This window comes from Trachypithecus francoisi, unplaced genomic scaffold (assembly GCF_009764315.1).
Source record: "Trachypithecus francoisi isolate TF-2019V2 unplaced genomic scaffold, Tfra_2.0 Contig01440, whole genome shotgun sequence".
In the NCBI taxonomy this organism is placed as follows: Eukaryota; Metazoa; Chordata; class Mammalia; order Primates; family Cercopithecidae; genus Trachypithecus; species Trachypithecus francoisi.
The window spans coordinates 18,188,083-18,208,982 of record NW_022681431.1 but is presented as its reverse complement, the minus strand read 5'-3'; the positions used below and the strand labels follow the sequence as shown (position 1 = coordinate 18,208,982).

At 40.6% G+C, this 20,900-nt stretch overlaps 1 protein-coding gene across 12 annotated transcripts in view; it reads right to left on the bottom strand.

Annotated features, from left to right (window-relative positions):
• The window catches only part of RBPMS (RNA binding protein, mRNA processing factor), a 193,984-nt gene that overhangs the window by 65,538 nt on the left and 107,546 nt on the right, over window positions 1-20,900 (bottom strand). For all 12 annotated transcript variants that reach the window (XM_033230065.1, XM_033230033.1, XM_033230052.1 and 9 more), the window contains one exon: window positions 5,458-5,608. Coding sequence is in view for 11 of the 12 variants with exons in the window: in XM_033230033.1 (XP_033085924.1) it covers window positions 5,458-5,608 (151 nt within the window). In the remaining variant the exon portion in view is untranslated. The remainder of the gene's footprint in view (window positions 1-5,457; window positions 5,609-20,900) is intronic.

Sequence of the window (20,900 nt, the reverse complement as noted above, 5' to 3'; positions counted from 1 at the left end):
GTCTGAGAGAGGGAAGAAAGATGCAGGGGCAAGGGAGAAGAATATGAAAGTAGGAAGGAGGGCCGGGCGCGGTGGCTCACATCCCAGCACTTTGGGAGGCCTAGGTGGGTGGATCACAAGGTCAGGAGATCGAGACCATCCTGGCTAACATGGTGAAACCCCGTCTCTATTAAATATACAAAAAATTAGCCGGGCGAGGTGGCGGGCGCCTGTAGTCCCAGCTACTCCGGAGGCTGAGGCAGGAGAATGGCATGAATCCGGGAGGCGGAGCTTGCCGTCAGCCGAGATCGCCCCACGGCACTCCAGCCTGGGCGACAGAGCGAGACTCCATCTCCAAAAAAAAAAATAAATAAATAAAGTAGGAAGGAGAATTTAACTTTAAAAATTCCTTGATTTACCAGTGACTCTCAAACTTAACTGTGTATCAAAACTTTCCATAGAGCTTTTAAAAGCGTAGAGGGGAGGAAAATAAGAACAATTACATTTTTTAAAAATACAGGGCCTACGTCCTAGCCCAGACCTGCAGAACCAGACTCCTTGGGGCTGAAGTGTAAGAATCTTCATTACTGCAGAGTTCTGGAGCCTTTTGACATCTGCTTCATAAAAACTGAATGGAAAGAACAGGATCTGTCTAAATTGAGTAAAGGCTCTATTAAGTGTTGAATGCCTCCACCTTTAAGGGCACTATTATAATAAGGTATATTGCAAACAGTATAAACTCATCAAGAACATGTATTCAATCATTTCCATATGTATTATGACAAGCTAATCAAATGAGCCATCTTAAATATTTGCATTTTAATCACATCCCAATCAGACCTCAGTAACACTGTAAGTTTAAAAAGTACTTTGAAGGGCACCTCTCTCCACACTTGCTGGGAATCAGGCAATTATGATCAACTGAAAAAACATAAAAATAAAACTATGGTATGTTACCCAAAAAAATCCATTATGTATTTCTAGATGTGAGATGCGGAGTATACAAACACAGAAAAACTATAGGTCTCTTAATTATGAGGGACCAAAGGCACATGAATGTGTCCATTTTTACACATGCACACTAACAGCCACTGTGTACTGACTCTGTGGCCCTTATTATTGCCGTTGTATAGCTGAGAAAACTGAGCCACAGAGAGGTTAGGTAACTAAACCAAACTTACAAAACTTGTAAATGACAAAAAGCCTAGAATTTAAGCCTAGGCTCTATCACTTGATGTACTGTATTGCTAGGGCTGCCATAGTGATATACCACAGAGTGAGTGGCTTAAACAACAACTATTTACTTCCTCCCAGTTCTAGAGGCCAGTCTAGAGGTGTCTGTAGGGTTGGTTTCCCCTGAGGTCTCTCTCCTTGGCTTGCAGATGGCTGACTTGTCCTCTGTCCTTACACGGCCCTTCCTCTATGTGTATACGTACCTGGTGTCTTTTTCTTCTTATAAGGATAGCAGTCATAATGGATTAGAGCTCCACCCCTAAGGGCCCCATTTGAACTTAATCTTCTCTTTAAAAATCTTATCTCCAAATATAGTTACATTTTGAGGTATTAGGAGCAGAGACTTCACCATATGAATTCTGGGGGACACTATTCAGCCATCACACTTATTGATGGTGTAACCTCAGAAAAGTTACTAGACTTTCCCAGGCCTCAGTTTCTTCAACTGGAAAACAAGTGCTATTGAGAATCAAATGAGATAATTCACGTAAAAATGCTTAGGAGAGCATCTGGCACACAGCATCATCACTTTACAGATGAGAAAAACAAAAATCAGTTAACAGTGACTTACTCTTTCCTCATCTCCAAAGCAGAGTTCTTATTATAGAATACTACCTTCCTATACAACTTAATGCACAATCTAGGAGAATTTAATGTCATTTATAATTTTTCCTCATCTTTTTTTTTTTTTTTGAGACGTTGCCCAGGCTGGAGTGCAGTGGCGCAATCTCAGCTCACTGCAAGCTCCGCCTCCTAGGTTCACGCCATTCTCCTGCATCAGCCTCCTGAGTAGCTGGGACTACAGGTGTCCGTCGCCATGCCCGGCTAATTTTTGTATTTTTAGCAGGCGCCTGTCACCATGCCTGGCTAAGTTTTGTATTTTCAGCAGAGACGGGGTTTCACCGCATTAGCCAGGATGGTCTCGATCTCCTGACTTTGTGATCCGCCCGCCTCAGCCTCCCAAAGTGCTGGGATTACAGGCATGAGCCACCACGCTCGGCTCTTCAACATCTCTTAATTCCCGCTTTCTCACAGTTCTTTTCCAACTTTATTACATACAAGGAAGAGAAAGAAAAGCTGAAATTAATGATCAATTCTATTAATAAAAATTTAGGCAGGTAGACATACTACTTTCTTGAAATTGTATGACAATTTCACTCATCCTTTCTCCTAACTTGCAAAGACAATTGGCTATACTCAAACTGTGATGACAACTCAGAAGATCAATATCTGCTGTAACTATTAGGAAAGAAAGGCAACCCAATGCTTTTTATTAACAAATTATGATTGTACTTTACATTTTCCTAGTACTCTACATACACTATACCTATTTATAATCCTCAGCTCAATCCTAGGATATTGTTTTATTTACCTCTCCTAACAATCAGAAAGTATTATTCTTATTTTATAGCTTAGAGAATGGGAGCACAACTAAGTTAAAAAAAATTTTTTTCTTAAAGGTCACAAAGCTTGTCAATAATTGGCAGAATTATTGACAGGATTCTCACTGACAACTTCTAGCCTGAAGCCAAAGTTCTCCACAGCAGGCCACCATCTACCCAGGTTAAGTTGCAACACCTGGTTTCTCACTCTTCATCCCTGGCACAAATGCAGTAGGTGCTCAGCAAATATGGAGTCTGATTGGGGGCAATCTCAACCAAGCTGCAGAATCTGTTTTATGTCCTTCATATGAGGCCAAGTTTTTCTGACAACTTTGACCACCATCAACGCCCCAGAATGACAGCCCTTTAAAGGCAGCAACCAATTTCCTTCTTCTCCAGAGTCTAGCACACTGGGTGCTCGTTTAAGTTCATTAAGTTCAGATATTTATGGAGAATTGAGAGTTCAAGTATATGTTTGTTGTATAATCAAACCACAGAACATTCTTCCTTTAGCAATGGCAGCGAGTGCTTTTCAGCCACTACCATATAAAAACATTAACAAAAAGAAACATTTATAAAAAACTTCTATGGCCCACAACAAAGATTAGCCTTCAGGGCCTTTCCAATCCCCAAATTCTGCAATTCCATTATAGTCTACACCTGATGAGTTAAACCGACCACCTTGAGTACTCAATTCTGAGTACAATGCAACTGGGTTTGTCCGTGTAAACCCAACACAGTGTTCTTAGTCTTGTGGTGTGATTCCAGGTAAGCAAGTGTATCTGACGGGCAAGTTCCCAGTTCCCAGAGGGAATGGCAATGGATAATAAGGTTGACCTGAGCCACAGTGGACTTGCTCTTATCAAGACGCTGTGTCGTAAAAATGAGCTATATTAAGATAAATCATGCTGACTTTTATTTTCCTCAAGAATACACTGCTGGCTGCTTGGATTTATTTATTTATTTATTTTAACTTCAAATTTGTGTTGCTGTGAACAGCTGAGCAAGTTTTTACCCTGTCATGGAAACTATCTGGCCATTTTTGCACTGTTCTGTATGCTGGGAAGGGAGGTGAGTAGAGCTTGCCAGAAAAGAGTTCTAAGCTTGGTTACTATGCTCTCCTGTAACTTCAGGGACTTGTGAATGTTCAGTTTGTTCCTATTTGTTGCTTTTGTATGGCATGTTGTGACCTGGCTACAACTTTCCTGGCTACCTATTTCACAGGGCTCTTGTAGGAAATTCACAAAAAGTTTTGTGGGCCTGTTAAAAAGAGCATTCAGCAAAGAATTGAGGATGTAAAGTTAAGTATCACCAGCATTACATTTCCTGTCTGAATTAATCTTTTCAAAGAACTCTGAGATCTGAGGTTGGCAAATTCACTTTAAGGCAAAGAATTACTTTAGGTTATTTTTACTAATTCAGGCATCCTAAAAATACTCTTTTTTGATGCCTTGATCAAGAGAGAAGAATTTCAGAGAGAAGAGGTATAGAAATCCATCTGTAGTTCTACAAGTAGCCCAATTTCAGTATCAATTTATCCACTCACTATAATAAATATTAAATACATACAATATACAAAGTATTAAGCTAGATACTCTAAGGATGAAGAATTATGTAAAGGATGTTCCTATATTCTCCTGTATTACAAGTACACTGTAAGATGTAACTTTTGTTTAGATTTCCTTCCCAAATAAGTAAGCAAAGTTTTCTAGTTTCCCTGGTACAAAGAAGGTGAAAGAACAAAATAATTTTTTCATCTATTATGACTTTCTGGATTCATAGAAACATTTATTTTAGAGCATTCTGGAAGACTTATCTATTAGTTTCTACTGATGAGTAGCAAGCAAGAGTGAATGAGCTAGAGAATGGTTGTGACTTCCAAAGATAACCTGATTAAATCTGACATGCACGTGACACGGGGGGGGGGAGCAAGGAATCCATGTGTCCTTCAATTTTAATAAGAAGAGTTAAAATGTATTATCGAAGGAAGAAGATCACAATCATGTGGTTTAGAAAGCAGACCAAAAATGACAGGACAGAAATATTCCAAATAACTTGGAATCCAAGTCATTTGGGTTTCCTTGAATGCCCTGCCATATTAAATCACATATGGCTCTGCAATGAAAGGAAAAGTTAAGGCCTGTCTCATGCCCCATTTCTGCCACTGACTGAGCTTGAGAAAGAAAATTCAATCTTTTAAAGTTATTCAATGAAAGGCAGAAATAATGAAATAAGCTTATTGATGTGGGGTAGAAGACGTCTTGAGCAATTAGCCAGTGTCCTTATCCAATTAAGTTGAAACAGGAAGCCCCAAATTTCCTTAAAGTTTTACTGGTATTAGTTTGCTAGACTGACTGTTCCGATATATAAATTCTTTGTGTGTGTTTACTTTTCCCCCTAGAGTTATGGCTAAACTGAATAGAACCAACTTCCTAAGATCTGCTTCTTTCACTTTTAATATCCTATTTTTCCAAAGCCACCGAGCTGATGTCCTTCAACAAATGGATTAAAGTGAATGCTGAGAACCAGCTCTCATGTCTGAGCATGGAGAAATAAAGGGTTTATACCCAAGGCAACTAGGGGCATACTCACAATGGTCAGTATCACATTAAGGAAATCTGTAGTACATCAAATGAAATTCTGAAGTTATGATTCTATTCAAGCTGAACCATCTTTTGGGACAGCCAATCGCAAACAAGATTGCTGTATTTGGAATTCTGACACCAAGAACGCCTAGGCAACCTCTTCACAGAAATGGAAAATAAGACTCAGCCAGCTCCATGTCCCGTGGTGTAACCTCACATGCAGCACACGAACAGTTCTTCGTTATTACTATTTTTAAATGAAAAGTAGATCGACTTACATGGCTCTCTGGCAATGAACTGAGGTACAGTGTTGGGCAGAGGAGTACTGGGGTTTGGAGTCCCTACGAGTTTGTTCTTGGCCATCTTCGTGTTTGCCTTAGCAAACTCTAGTCGTAGTGTTTGCGGAATTTCAGGATCGAAGCGGATGCCCTTTGGAAATAGAGAACAAATGGAAGATGTTTTCATTTCCTTAGAGTCAAACCGGAATGGTGACAAAATAAACACACCAGTAAACCCTGGTCTATCAGGAAAAAAGGTCAGCAACCACTGTCATTCTTACTACTTACACAGATTACAGGAAAAATGACAACACAAAGTGTCCTGAAAGTCAGTGGGATTTAATGTACTTAAAAATGTAGTTACACAGATTTTCAACTATTCCTTTTCTTTTTAGACAAAAACTTTCCAGTTTAAAATTTGAACCAGGAAATTCCTAGCACAGTTATACACTTTAATGTAGAGTAATTTCAGTTACCTTTGACCCTATTCCTGCAGTTTACCTAAAACAGATTATATTCAGTAAAATAAATCACAGACACTATGAAAGGCAAGTTAGGGCAAGACAAGTCTATTTGGAATCCTTCCACCATTCAAGAATGCCTTCATTATTAAGCATCCAATATCATGAATTCTGGACCCTACATGTCAAAAAGCTATCCCAAGAGAGTGCATTTTAAATATGCACCCATGGGACCCACACAGTTCCCATGTTTTCATGGTGTGGTCTGGAAAGGGATTGGAGTCCTGAAAATGAGTCTCCGAAGACCACAGTTGCCATTTAGTGTTCTGAATGTATACACATGGGCCTGAGGGCTCCAAAGCATCCCCCGTCCCTCGCCACCGTTCTTCCTAATGAGCTTGAAGAAAAGTAAGAGCAGGCAGGGTGCTGTGGCTCATGCCCTAGCTCATGCCCGTCATCCTAGCACTTTGGGAGGCCAAGGCGAGTGGATTGCCTTAGTTTGGGAGTTCAACACCAGCCTGGGCAACATGGTGAAACCCCGTCTCTACTAAAATACAAAAAAAAAATTAGCTGGGCGTGGCGGCATGTGCCTGTAATCCCAGTTACTTGGAATGCTCAGACAGAGTGGCTTGAGCCTGTGAGGCAGAGGTTGCAGTGAGCCAAGATCGCGCCATTGCACGCTAGCCTGGGTGACAGAGCTAGATTCTGTCTCAAAAAAAAGAAAGAAAAAGAAATATCCACAAAAATAAGACTCTCTTACTTTAGAGACCAGGATGAACAACTCAGAACTTCAAACTTCAACAGGCTCAGCTTCAAGGATACAAGGAAGAGCCTGTGGCTGGATAGTAATGGCATTAACAGGAAATAAGGGGGGAAGGGGAAGGAAAGAGAGGTCCTTAGGGAGGCCTAACAAAAGCCACAGAGCCCTGACCCAGAAGTCTTGGAGTGGGTGGAATTTCTTCCCGAGCATGACTCACTCATTCTGAGAAGAAACCCAGTGAGGGCAGCCGCAAAAGGGATGTGGAGAATGCCCTTGTGCACACCTGATCAACACCAAAAAGTGAACAGATAGTGCCCGTTCTGGGAAACATAAGAACATTTTCTTTAACTGGTGGTGTGTTGTTTTGTTGTTTTTTAAATTTGGGAAACCTCAATACTATTTTGCCCAAAAAGTACATAAGGAAAAACAAAAACAAAAGCAAAGCTGCATTGTGAAGCAGGCTGAGGTGAGGTCACAAAGGACCTCACTGAGGTGGACCAACTTCAATCCTAACAAAGCTAATACTACAACAGAATAAATATTTCCAAGAATGGAGGTAAGAACTGTGGTCTCTGATGGGAGACAAGCACAGTCCCTGGGTGTCAAGTACAAGTATGCTGTGGAAGGACTTGTTCAATCGCATCCCACTCCATCAGACACACATAGTAGCAACTTGCCATCAACTTCAGGACGTCCTCCCTGGCACTAAACCTGACCAACCTTCCTGTGAAGAAGCAACTTTCCTAAACCTGAGCTCACATTCACATGAGTCCTGTGGCCCAGGCCACTGGGGATAACATGAAGAGTATCCTGGGACCTGGTCGTGGTCTAGAGCATCTGGCCTCAGAAAATGAGGCTGTACATGTGAATTCTATGCCTCGGCTCTTTCTCTGGTCTTTCAGAATCAACTGAAGCTCCACATAATGTGTTTGCCTCTTACACAACCTGGGCTGGTGGCTTGAGTCCTAAAACATGCTGAACTAAGTCTCCCCTACTCCCTGCCCCCTTCTTCATACCCCCTCCATTTGAACTAAAATAACATCAACATCATGTTCCAAATCAAAGCTCCAGCATCCTTATTTAAAAAAAAAAAAAGCTCAGAAGTTAAAATGACCTAATTTGTTTGGCAGCTTATTCAGAGGCCGGAGGCTTAGAATACAAGCCACATTCCTCTAACATCTTTAGCAGCAATACCATATTTGGTCATCAATATCCTGCTCAGCTAAGTCTCCATCCCTAGGGATTAGCCAAGCCAAAAGCATTGTAAATGTTAAGGGATGATGAAGAGGAGAAAAAAGGGGCAGGAGAAGGGAGAACACAGAAATGAAGAGGGAAAAAAGAAACAGAGAAAGATGAAAAAGAGGCAGATAGGAGGAAGAATACAAGAGAAAAAAAAATCCTTGTGTTTTTAATTAAAGCCTACTAAGATTCTTCTCTGGTTACAATTACTTCACATTAAATGCTGTCAGGATAAGATTACTGCCAAGTGAAAGGGTGAACCTGTGTCTTTCAAAAAGCAACCTTTTCCTCTCTTGCTCATAATTCACCGTTCTTCTCACAATAAACAGAGAACCTTTCTCTTCCAAATGTAAATGGTGTCCTATTTATTACATGGACCAGAAAGGATAGTTTCTGAATATTAGTATATTAATTTGAATATAAACAGTTACTTACAAGCACCCCAATCTCACTGGCTACAGGACAGTCAATAGTCTCAACCAATCCAGGTTCCATATAATCTACAGAGGCTGAACTCCCTACTCAGGGCAAATTCTGGGAGATAAAAGGACACTGCTGAGAAACAACATATTCTTGTTTGTCCAGTATACTTAAAAGTATATCAGGGCAGTTTCATGCCAGGGAGCCAGGGAAGGCACTTGAGGAAGTGATGGAAGAGTAGAAGTTCACCAGGTGCAGTTCAGGAAAGGGCTCAGCAAATTTCTCTGTAACAGGATGCACAAAGGGTGTTGGGATGGGAGAAGTCAGGAGTAGGGTGGCTGAACAAGCAGACTGGGGTGAGATCACAAAGGACCTCTTAGGCATGAGTGAGGACTTTGGAGTGTGTGCTCAGCTGAGCCATTAGGTTTTAAAAATGAGGGGGATAATGTCAGCTTTATGTAGTAGGTCTGTGACCCTCAAATGTTAGCAGCATCAACTTGAAGGACTTGCTAGAGTTTCTGGTTCAGTAGCTCTGAGATGGAATCTGAAAATCTGCATTTGTAACAAGTTCAGGGTAATGCTGATGCTGTTTGTATGGGCACCACATTTGAGAATCACAGTAGTTGGTGATAACTCCAGGGGTGGTAGGGAAGATAGACTCAATGAAGAGACTAGAACAGATCAGACATGAAACCATTAGAGCAGCCCTGGGAAGAGTAGTTGGGATGAGATGGCTACTGCCTTCTAAGTCTTCTTCTTTGGGAAGGGTACTCAGGGGCCAATGTTTGTGTTCTGCGCCCTTATTCCCCTGATCACAAACCTGTTTTCTCTTATAAGGATTTCAACCTTGAGCCTATATAGAGACACAGAAAATGATGTTGATCAAAGCTGAGTCACCGTAACAGCCTCTCACTAGAACAAAAGTCTCCAAATTCCGGTCACTGAGGTCTTCAGAGCACCCTCATGCCTGACAGAGTCTTGGTTATCTGGTACAATAAACAGAGTACTTCAATTCTGTTAGCTTCAGGCTCCCAGTGTTGTTACAAATGGTTCTACACTAAAGTTAGTCCATCAGTCCTTGACAACGAGTTTCAGGGACAATGGAATGACTCATTTAGGAAAAAAAAATCGTTACAAACAAAGCAGAGCTATATATACATATTGAGAAAGATGTCCATGGCTAGATTACGCTGGGGGAAAAAAAAAAAAAAGATACTCAACAATGTTTAGTAGTATGGAGGCAGAGGAGTCTGTATATACACGTGCATGTATACTTCTCTATCTGTGTAAGTCCAGAAAGGTTTAGAATGAGACAACCAACCAGTTAATAGCAGTCTACTTGGTGGCAGGGGTGAGAGAGGGGATAGACTTTTGTACAATTTTCCATCATGTGAAATTTTTACAAATATGTATAATTTATAAAATCCAATACAGAGTTTAAAAACAAAAGGACAGAGGTGGAATAAGAGATTTCCTACTGGGACACAGCATTCAACCAGCTATGTTTTTAAAAACTAGTTACTTTTAAAAAAGAACTTTATTCTGAAATAATTGCAGACTTACAGAAAAATTGCAGACATAGTATAGTTCCTACATACCCTTTACCCAGATTTCTTAGATGTTAGCATTTCACATTTATCAAACACACATACCATGTTTCCCCTGAACTGATTAAAAGTAAGTAGCAAGCATGATATTCTTTTACCCTTTACTTCAGTCTGATTTCCTAAAAACAAGAACATCCCTTTGTTTTCCTGATCTAAGATCTAATCTAGAATCACACACAGCACTTAGTTGTCATCACTTTAGTCTCCTGGAAGAGCTCTTCAGTCCTTACTTTTCATGAGCTTGATATTTTTGAAAACTACAAGCTACTTATTTTGTAGAGTGGCCCTCAATTTGGGTTTATCTTTTTTTTTTTTTTTTTTTTTTTTGGTTTAGATTCAGGTTACGCATTTTTTGGCAGGAAGATCAGAGATGTGTGTCCTGCACAGTGCATAATATCAAGAGGCACATGATGTCACTTCTGTCCCATTATGAGTGATATTAGCTTTGATCATTTGCCAAGTTTCTCTATTGTAAAGATGCTATGTTTTCCCCTTTTAACTAGTTTCTCATAGACAGGTATTTCTAGACTATATGTTGTTTTTCAAAAAATCCACTAGTTTTAACATCTATTAATAATTATTACCTGAAGCATCTGTTACTATTGTAGTTGCCAGATGGTGCTTTAGTAATCTCATTGCTCCTCCCCACTGCCACCAGACGGAAGTCTTGCTCTGTCACTCAGGCTAGAGTGCAGTGGCATGATCTCGGCTCACTGCAACCTCCACCTCCTGGGTTTAAGCAATTCTCCTGCCTCAGCCTCCCGAGTAGCTGGGATTGCCTTCATTGCTCCTTTTATAAACAGTGTATCAACTTTCTACTCCATGGAAAAGCTCTCCCTTCTGCCCTGTTAATTAATTACTTACATCAGTAATGACTTACAGACTTATATTTAGCTCTATGCTTTATAATTCATTACTATCATTATTTATTTTGCTGTTCCAAGTGTCCCAGTTGTGTACACACACATGCTCTCACATTCAGATCTACTTCTCTGCATCATATCTATTTAAAACATTTTTAATTTTTATTTTAATAAAGTATTTTAATATATTTAAAATATATTTAGATGTATTAAAGTTCATACTGATAGCTCCAATTCCAATCTAATACCAGTTGGTTAATTCTATCCCTCTCCTTTGCATGTGTAACTCCTCTAACAGCGAGAATCCTAGCTCTCATTATCTACTATACATTTATTTATTTGCTCAATACAAAAACACACATTAGTTTCAAAATTGCTAACCGATACCACTATAAAAAGTCTATTAACTGCAACTTATATTTATTTACAGTTTTTTGTCTTTAGTCTAAATGTGTGTTGCCAATATGTGTATTATTTGGATTATCTGTGGGTTAGTTTCCCCATGCCCCCCACCTTCAGTGCGATTGTGTTACTCATTTGTAATACAGTTAGATTCATTTGTTTCTGTTTGTCTTCAATTTGGAGTCTCTCCCCATCCTTGTTGTCTCTACTTTGCCTATGCATTCACAGCAAGTAAAAACTATTCTACCATTTCAAAAGTGAAAGCTGATTCACTTTTGAAATCATTTTGAAAGATGAATTTGACCCATTCATCTTTCTGCTAACCCACTTATGAATAAGTATTATAAATGTTGACTAAAAGCTGAGGATATAGAATTCTAACTCCCCTCCCCACCTGCTTTGACTTTCTGAGATACTGAACCTCTCCAAGGAAGCTTCTAAATAATCGAAGACTCTACCTCCTCTGGGATACAGCCACAAGTCACTTCTTTAGGAGCTTCCTATCAGATTCTGCTAGAGCTTCCCACACTCCCATTCTGACCTGTTGATCCAGTAGATATGAGGCATATGTACTGATCTAGATGAAACTGCCTTTTACTATAGTATACAAATAGTAAGGTACTAATAATATACGATCCCATCTAGTAAGGTGAAAGACTTCTTCAATTGATTCTAACAACCTTTATACTGCCCCTTTCCCCACGGCCAACTCCAAATGAAAACCCACAGCCAATGAAACTTAACGTCAAATTTGCTACTATCCCTCTCTGACCTTGTGGCCGGGTGCAGTGGCTCCTGCCTGTAATCCCAGCACTCTGGGAGGCCGAGGTGGGCGGATCACAAGGTCAGGACATCGAGACCATCCTGGCTAACATGGTGAAACCTCATCTCTACTAAAAACACAAAAAATTAGCCAGGCGTGGTGGCGGGCGCCTGTAGTCCCAGCTACTCGGGAGGCTGAGGCAGGACAACAGTGTGAACCCAGGAGGCGGAGCTTGCAATGAGCTGAGATCGCGCCACTGCACTCCAGCCTGGGCGACAGAGCAAGACTCCATCTCAAACAAAACAAACAAATAAAAACAACAACAAAAAACATTTTCTAGAGAGAGCTAAGAATAAAAATCTTCTACCATTTCATTTTTTTTTTGAGACAGAGTCACTCTGTCACCCAGGCTGGAGTGCAGCGGCATGATTTTGGGTCACTGCAACCTCTGCCTCTTGGGTTCAAGCGATTCTCATGCCTCAGCCTCCCGAGTAGCTGGGATTATAGGTGTGCATCACCATGCCTGGCTGATTTTTTAAATTTCTAGTAGAGATGGGATTTCGCCTTGTTGGTCAGGCTGGTCTCGAACTCCTGACCTCAAGTGATCTGCCCGCCTCAGCCTCCCAAAGTGTTGCGATTACAGGCATGAGCCACAATAAAAGCCTTCTACTATTTTCAAAGAGCATTTTGGTCACAAGAAAAGGAAATATCCCAGGGACCACAAATGTTTCAACAGGAGAAAAGGAAATGAAGCAGAAAGAATAGACTTTTTTGCCTTTTTAGAAGTTAAAAACGTTAAGTTAGGAATATAAACGGTTTCTTAAAATTGATAGCCATGTCATTTCCATCAGAAACTAGGAAGTAAATACATACTTTAGAGAGATTCTGAGCTTTCAAATATTGGTCCAAAATTAAAATATATTTACAGTTTTTGAGTATTGTCAGCTTTCTCTGCCACAGGCATCATAAAACATTTGGTTATATTAGAAACAGAAACTAGGCAAGGTATATTCGAAAGTTTCCCCAGGAGTCTGTGAAAACAATTGTTACACTCAGTTGGAGCCTGAAATGACTCCATGAGAGGCCACAGACAAACCCGCATCTGGGTAATCTATTACAGTGGAGAGCATAGGACTCACTGAGAGACAACAGTGTGAAGGTGAGTTAAAAATGAAACAGTATAAGTTTTCTACCATTTATTAATATATCACTGTGTTATAAGTGAAAACTTGTGACACTCAAACATTTTTAAAATGCAAAACTATGAGTGAAGATCAGAGGAACGGGAAGCTGGTAGAGAACTGGGTCAGGTTCTCTGACGGTAAGTAATACAGGTTTGTCTACATAAATCACGAAATTCATAATTAGTACTGAACTTTTGGGGTCATCAAACCTAGTTCTCAGCCATGGTTAGTACTCCTCATTGCCCTTTCCCCCTACTCCTTAGGGGTATTTAGAAATGTGCGAGGGTGGCCAGGCACGATGGCTCGTGCCTGTAATCCCAGCACTTTGGGAGGCCAAGGCAGGCGGATCACGAGGTCAGGAAATCGAGACCATCCTAGCTAACACGGTGAAACCCCATCTCTACTAAAAATACAAAAAATTAGCTGGGTGTGGTGACGGGCGTCTGTACTCCCAGCTACTTGGGAGGCTGAGGCAGGAGAATGGCGTGAACCTGGGAGGTGGAGCTTGCAGTGAGCCGAGATCGTGCCACTGCACTCCAGCCTGGGTGACAGAGTGAGACAGACAAGAAAGAAAGAAAAGAAAGAAAGAAAAGAAAGAAAAAGGAAGGAAGGAAGGAAGGGAGGGAGGGAGGGAGGGAGGGAGGGAGGGAAGAAAGAAAGAAAAGAAAGAAAAAGAAAGAAAAGAAAGAGAAATGTGCAAAGGTATCTGAAGGCTGTTACATGACTGAATACCGTACATGCATTCATTAGGCAGGAAAATAAGGTCCTAAAAGGAGCAGAATAGTCAGTCCCACACAATGTTAGAATTCTCATCCAAAATGCCAATAGGCTTCCCAACACAGATGAAAAAAGATTCAGAAAACTAAATTAATGTGCCTAAATTCCCAGCTAACTACCAGTAGAATCCATATCACAATCCAATTTTTAAATTCCCAATACAGCATGTGTGTGTGAGGACATTACAGTTCTGCAAAGATTTTTATTTTATAAAGACGACATTGTTTTCAGATAATAACTGAGGCTGTTGTTCAGTTTGCATTGTGATGAAACTTAGGTAGATATGGATTCCAACAGAGAATGAACAAGTGAGGGAAAGAATCTGTCAGATGTAAACCGTATTTCATACTTTTCCTAAATAAGGGCATTGCTTGCAAAGACATCAAGACTGTTAATACACAGCCTGTGCTGCTGGGTTATTGCCCAATGAGAAACTGTATCACACCAATTATGCCTCATTCTTTTTCTTAATCCAACTACCTCCCAGTGCTTGCCCTGGCTTTACCTTAGAATAATCTGATTTAATACTCCTTTTTCCCCTTGCCTAAATCAGTCATTTGAAAGCATGTTTCCCTTTCCATTGGTAAAACAGCTATATTGCACTTGGAGAAAGAGACCCCTTTCCCAAGGCTTCCTGTTGTATACGTAGCCATGGAGCCTTTAGAGGTGATGCTGGGCCATGAGTCTGGGTACAGGTTCCTCAATTGATTGCCTAATTGAACAGTCTTCCAGGAAGTGTTACGCTACCACATATCTTGAAGTCAGTTTTGATTTTTAACCCCTTGAATTAAAAAAAAATCTTCATAACTGTTTCTAAACCAGATGTTCCATAAAACGCAATAAAATTTTATCCTCTTTTGAAGGTTTTAGTTACAGAAAGGAATATGTTTCCATGTCTGGTCTAGAATGTTTCCACAGGTTTATCTTTGATTTCAAGCCTGTGTAATTTCTCCTCTGATAATATCTATAACAAGCCAAGTGTTATAAAAGAATAATATTGGCCATGATAGAAAAGCCTAATCTCATCCTCATCAACCAGAGGGATTTCCTAATGACTAGGCCACTTCTTAAAATACAATGTACATTTGGCTTCACTTTTATTCCTGTGAATAAACTGTGGCACTCAAACTCACACCCTCCCACCACTAAGCCAAATTCCTATGGTGAAAACAATACATTGTTTAAGGTATGAAGTATCTCCAATAACAAAATGGGGAAAACCTCATGTCTGCCCCCGAAACCTAGAAGGATTAGAAAAGCAACCAGAAGATGGTCTTAGTTAATCAATCCCCTTCTACAACTGGCAAAGGCATCAAGAAAACTAGTTGTTTTCAGTCATTTGAAAGCATGTTTCCCTTTCCATTGGTAAAACAGCTATATTGCACTTGGAGAAAGAGACCCCTTTCCCAAGGCTTCCTGTCGTATACGTAGCCATGGAGCCTTTAGAGGTGATGCTGGTCTAGGAGTACCATCAGCTATAGTTAATTATAGTCACAATTATAAAAGAGACGTCACAATCAATTTTGTGTAACCTAGCCATGAACAAGAGGCTTACACTGTGAGAATCAGGGATGTAGACTTCAGAGTCTGACTCCTATATTCAAATACTACTTCACTATTGACCTTACTGTTTAACCTTTCTGTGTCTCAGTTCCCTCTGCTGTAAACTGGGGATGAATATAGTCCATATTTCATAGCATTCATTGTAAAGATTAAATGAGATCTTGTAAATGGCCAGATTAATGCCTGACATTTGATAAACACTAATCCCTATGGCCCAGTGCTTATCAGCTATGGACCTCCTCTTCCAAATATGAACCAATAGGGATTCTTCTCCTTTGGCCTTTTTGGAGAGGTTCTTCTATTACTTAGAAAGAGAAAGATGAGATTCATACTCTGCTCTGAGACTGCCCCAACTGGGAGAAAGCAGCAGGACACCTGAGCTGCTATCCAGTCTGATGCTGTGTAGTTTCCTTTATTCCCTGTGTTCCCCCCACAGGGAGCTGATGTGTGTCCTGCTTCTCCTGCCCCATGTCTGTTGGTTCACACAGTCTGAGTAGGTCTTAGGGGCCTGGCTGGTAATTGGAGAGACTGGATTCCCTTTGTAGGAGGAACTAGGCAGATATACTTCGAAGGTATCTAGAATCTCCATCTGACTTGACTATCCACCCCAGCTCAATTAATTTCTTTTCTACAATACACACTTACTTTTTGTGTTAGCCAGCCATCCCTATGTACATAACCATGCCCTAGGAGAATCTGCTTTGTATAGGATGACTATAAAGTCATGACAGGGCCTTTGAAGAAGCTATAAATGCAATCTTTAACATGTCAAGAGAATCAGAGTCAAGCAGAGTTTATTTTCCAAAGGGTCGAGAGGGCATGATTGTTTGAACTTTTGCCACTGTGTTCTCAAACCATTCTGAAAAGGATGATTGAAAGACCTGAGCCCTGACAATGATAGGAAGGGGCTGTTTCTAAGCCAAACACGGTCAGTTACCCATTAAAGCAGTATTTTACAGTGACACTTTAAAATAGACATTATTACATGGAAAGAAACATAGGCCAGAGTGCAGATGGTACTCTCTTACTCAGGAATCCTGATGCTCACATTTTTACACCGAGGACTCTGAAGGTGAACAGAAGGTAAAGCAGCAGGTCAACTGCTCTGGTCGGCACAAAAACATCCCTTAGAATCCTTAACGCACCAACACCAAACATGACTGGTGCTGCCAGCAGTCCCTTTCATTGCAGAGTCCTTACTGACTCTTCCTCTCCTGTCTCACTGTTAGGACAATGAACAAACCCATTGGCATACGTTCTTTCCCCTTTGCATCAATGTCTTTTACTACTGCTACCTGCTAAATGAAGGCACTCAAAAATGAAAGCTTAAAGGAAGCAGATTCTAGGCAATAGCTCTCAATTCAGTTAAATTTTCAACTCTGATAGAGGATTTGGGGAAAACCTAGAAACAAACTTTTAATGGTCCATATCGGCTTAATGTTGGCCCAAGACATTCCAGTCTGATGTCTGTCACTATCAAGTGACACCAAAGAAACTTGAGAATTTTGATGGCCAACTTCACTGACTTGGGAAATCAACAGTGGGTTTGCCTCAACAAAGCACTTCCCTGTATTTCACTAAAACCTTATGGGTGCCACATCAAAAATTTCAGAAATGTGGCATAGAAATCATGCCCTGTCAATGTGAACATGTAAATGATTTCTGGATTACGTGATTCATCTCTGTAAAGCTCAGATCATAGGCTTAAATCTGTGAATTTGGCACCAAAAAGAAAAAAAGAAAACAACAATAAAACAGACAAAAGAAATCACAACCTTATTCTTAAAGAAGCCAGTCTATATTACTGAAACAGGCCAGTCTAGAAAATACACACCCCTTTGGTTACAGAGTGCATCCAATGAAAAAGGAGGGGGGTTTATGTGCAAATTCATTATCAATTACAACTTTAAAAATAGCTTGTATCTCTTTTCCTAGTGACAGCAAATTGAGAGAATCATTTTCATTCATAAGGGCCACATATGTGCCTACACAGCTTCTGCCAAGTACAAAACCCAGGATTAAACTGGGAAGGGATGGGTTTTGAAATACTTACTAATTTCATATCCAATTAGTAGATGACAAGTGTCGTGTCAGCTCTTTAAAGAAAGGACTAATTATACAAAATTGCACATTAATCTTCTAATTTATTGAAAAGGAGATCAACCTACTTTTGCATCTAATACATATTATGCACATATCAGGCAAAATGAGAGAATGGATGCATGCATGTGTGAAAGTGCTTTATGCATTCAAAGATAAGCTGAATGATTAACACTGTGTAACATAAAAAGTCTCAGAGAATTATTTTAAAAAACATGTGTCAGCTTGGCATGGTGGCTCACACCTGTAATGCCAGCACTTTGGGAGAGGCAGGTGCATCACCTGAGGTCAGGAGTTAGAGACCAGCCTGACAAACATGGTGAAACCCCATCTCTACTAAAAATACAAAACTTAGCCAGACGTGGTGCTGCATGCCTGTAATCCCAGCTACTCAGGAGGCTGAGGCAGAAGAATTGTCTGAACTGTGGAGGTAGAGGTTGCAGTGAGCCAAGATTGTGCCACTGCACTCCAGCCTGGGCAACAAGAGCGAAACTCTATCGGGGGTGGGGGTGTCTGTGTCTACATGGAAAAGCACATGAAAAGTAAGTCCCACTTCTGAGGTAGGCAGACCGAGAATGCATTTAATGTGCTCTTCTTTTAGCTTCACCTTAAGTGCTTGTTAGGTCATTTGAGGACCTATCTTAATTTTCTGTATATGTTTAAGGATCATTCTGCAAAGTTTACTTTGAGCTTTTATTAGTGGCTGGTGCAGAAGGAAAAAAAAGAGGTAGGAGGAGGAGAGAAAGCAGTACTGACATAAACAAACTCTACAATTGGAAAACAAACAAACAAACAAAAAAAAAACAACACACAGTTGCCTAAACTTTCCAAAATCATTTTGAGAAGGTTTCTATTTAAAGATCAGACATAGACCACAATAGGCCTCCAAGTATATTTTCACAATCCTGTTTCTGCTCTCCATTATTTTAGCAATGAACCCCCCAGCCCCCAACAGGATCCAGTGAAGCCCCCCACCCTGTGTGTGCCCAACCAAGTTTAGGTAACGTTAATGAAGTTAAACACCAAGAGCAAGTAGAAAACATGTGCATTTTCTTGTTTTCTTCCCCCTCCCCCAAAGATAATCACTGTCTCGATCTAGTTACTAATTTACAAACTGTACGACTTGACAATAACAAATTTTTAGAAAGAAAAAGCTGTATTACATTTAAAAAATACAAATAATTTTATAAGTCAATGGTTTTATATCCTTAATTTCACTAAGGATAAAAATGAGCCATTTATACCAATATATTATTACCGGTCCTCAACATCATTTACTAATACCATTTACTAAATTAATCAGTAGAGGTTGGGGGAGATGTCGCTGACGAATTTCGTAAAAATACAGAAATAAGGAAAGCAGGTAAATTTGCTCCTTAACCCTATTGTTAAAACACCTCTAACACACACCATCAAATGGCTTGCAAGCTCCTTCCAACCAAGAACTTGGGGCTGAAGGGACAAGTTAATTGAAAAGAATGTAAACAGTCAAGTCCAAACTTAGGAAGTTCACTGCAAAGTACTTCCTGTGCTGCACAGGGAGCCAAAACAAAGTGAGGCAAAACCTATCTCGCCTCTAAACAACTGAAATCAGTGTTCTTCCTCTAATGAATCCTTGCAATTAGATTACTAGTGATCTAACCAAACTAAGGCTGAATTTCTCCCTTTCTGCAAAAAGGCTTATCTATACAATAAACTCTAAGTCAGTTGGGAGGCCGAGGTGGCCGCATCACGAGGTCAGGAGTTTGAGACCAGCTGACCAACATGGTGAAACGCTGTCGCTACTAAAAATACAAAAATTAGCACTGCGTGGTGGCGCGCGCCTGTAATCACAGCTACTCATGAGGCTGAGGCAGGAGAATCGCTTGAACCCTGGAGGCGGAGGTTGCAGTGAGCCAAGATTGCACCACTGCACTCCAGCCTGGGTAACAGAGTAAGGCTCCGTCTCAAAAAAAAAAAAAAAAACCCTCTAAGTCAGGAATCTCACTGGCTGCTAAAGAAACATCATAATCAATGGATGTTGGGTCTTTGAAACACAGATTCAGTTAGAATTTGAAATGGAGAAAGATGTGCACAATTAAGATAGAATAAAACAGAGATGAGGATGTGTTTGTTTGGCTTACAATATTTCATAGGCTTGAGAATATTAAATAACATTGCAACTGTGTTTCCCTGATGAGCTCCAAGAAAGGAAGGATGAATAATTTTGCCATTAACTATAAGTCAATGTTTAGAAATACTCTGAATCCACTGGAATTTGGGGTTCCACCAAAATTATTTTAAAAACCAGTATACGGAAAAAGAGACTTTAGCCGGGCATGGTGACTCACGCCTGTAATCTCAGCACTGTAGGAGGCCGAGGCAGGCAGATCACGAGGTCAGGAGTTCAAGACCAGCCTGACCAACATGGTGAGACCCCATCTTTACTAAAAACTCAAAAATTAGCCAGGTGTGGCAGAGCGCGCCTGTAGTCCCAGCTACTCATGAGGCTGAGGCAGAAGAATAGCCTGAACCCGGGAGGCAGAGGTTGCAGTGAACTGAGATCACACCACTGCACTCCAGTCTGGGCGACAGAGCGAAGCTCCGTCTCAGAAAAAAGAGAAGAGAGGAGAGAGGAGAGAGGAGAATAGAGAAGAGAGAAGAGAGAAGAGAGAATAGAAAAGAGAAAAGCGAAAAGAAAAAAGAAAAGGAAAGGAGAAAAAGAAACTTTAGGAATAAAAAACAGTCCTTTGTGAAGGTTGTCATTATCATTAATTATCAGTATTTTTACCATTATTGAATGCCAATGGCTTTAAAAATACCCATCTTGGTCAGACGCAATGGCTCACAGCTGTAATCCCAACACTTTGCGAAGCTGAGCTGAGAGATCACTTGAGGCCAGGAGTTTGAGATCAGCCTGGGCAACACAGAGAGACACCACTTCTCCAAAACATAAAAAAATTAGCCAGGCCTGGTGGCATGTGTCTGTGGTCCTAGCTATTCGGGAGGCTGAGGTGGGAGGGGCACCTAAGGCTGGGAGGTCGAGGCTGTAGTGAGTCATGATCGTACCACTGCACTCCAGCCTGGGCAACAGGACAAGACCCTGTCTTAACAACAAAAAATCAAAAACCACCGAAAACACCCACCATCTCATTTAATTTGATCCTCTTACCCTTTGAGGTGGCCACGATCAACAGCATAGGAAAGAAAATCAAGGCTTGAAGAAGAGCCCCCAAATCAGTAAAGTGACAGGGCCTGGATAGAAATCAAGCCAGCTGGATTCAGACACCCTCATAACTGGTTATCAAGAAGACATACTTCCATT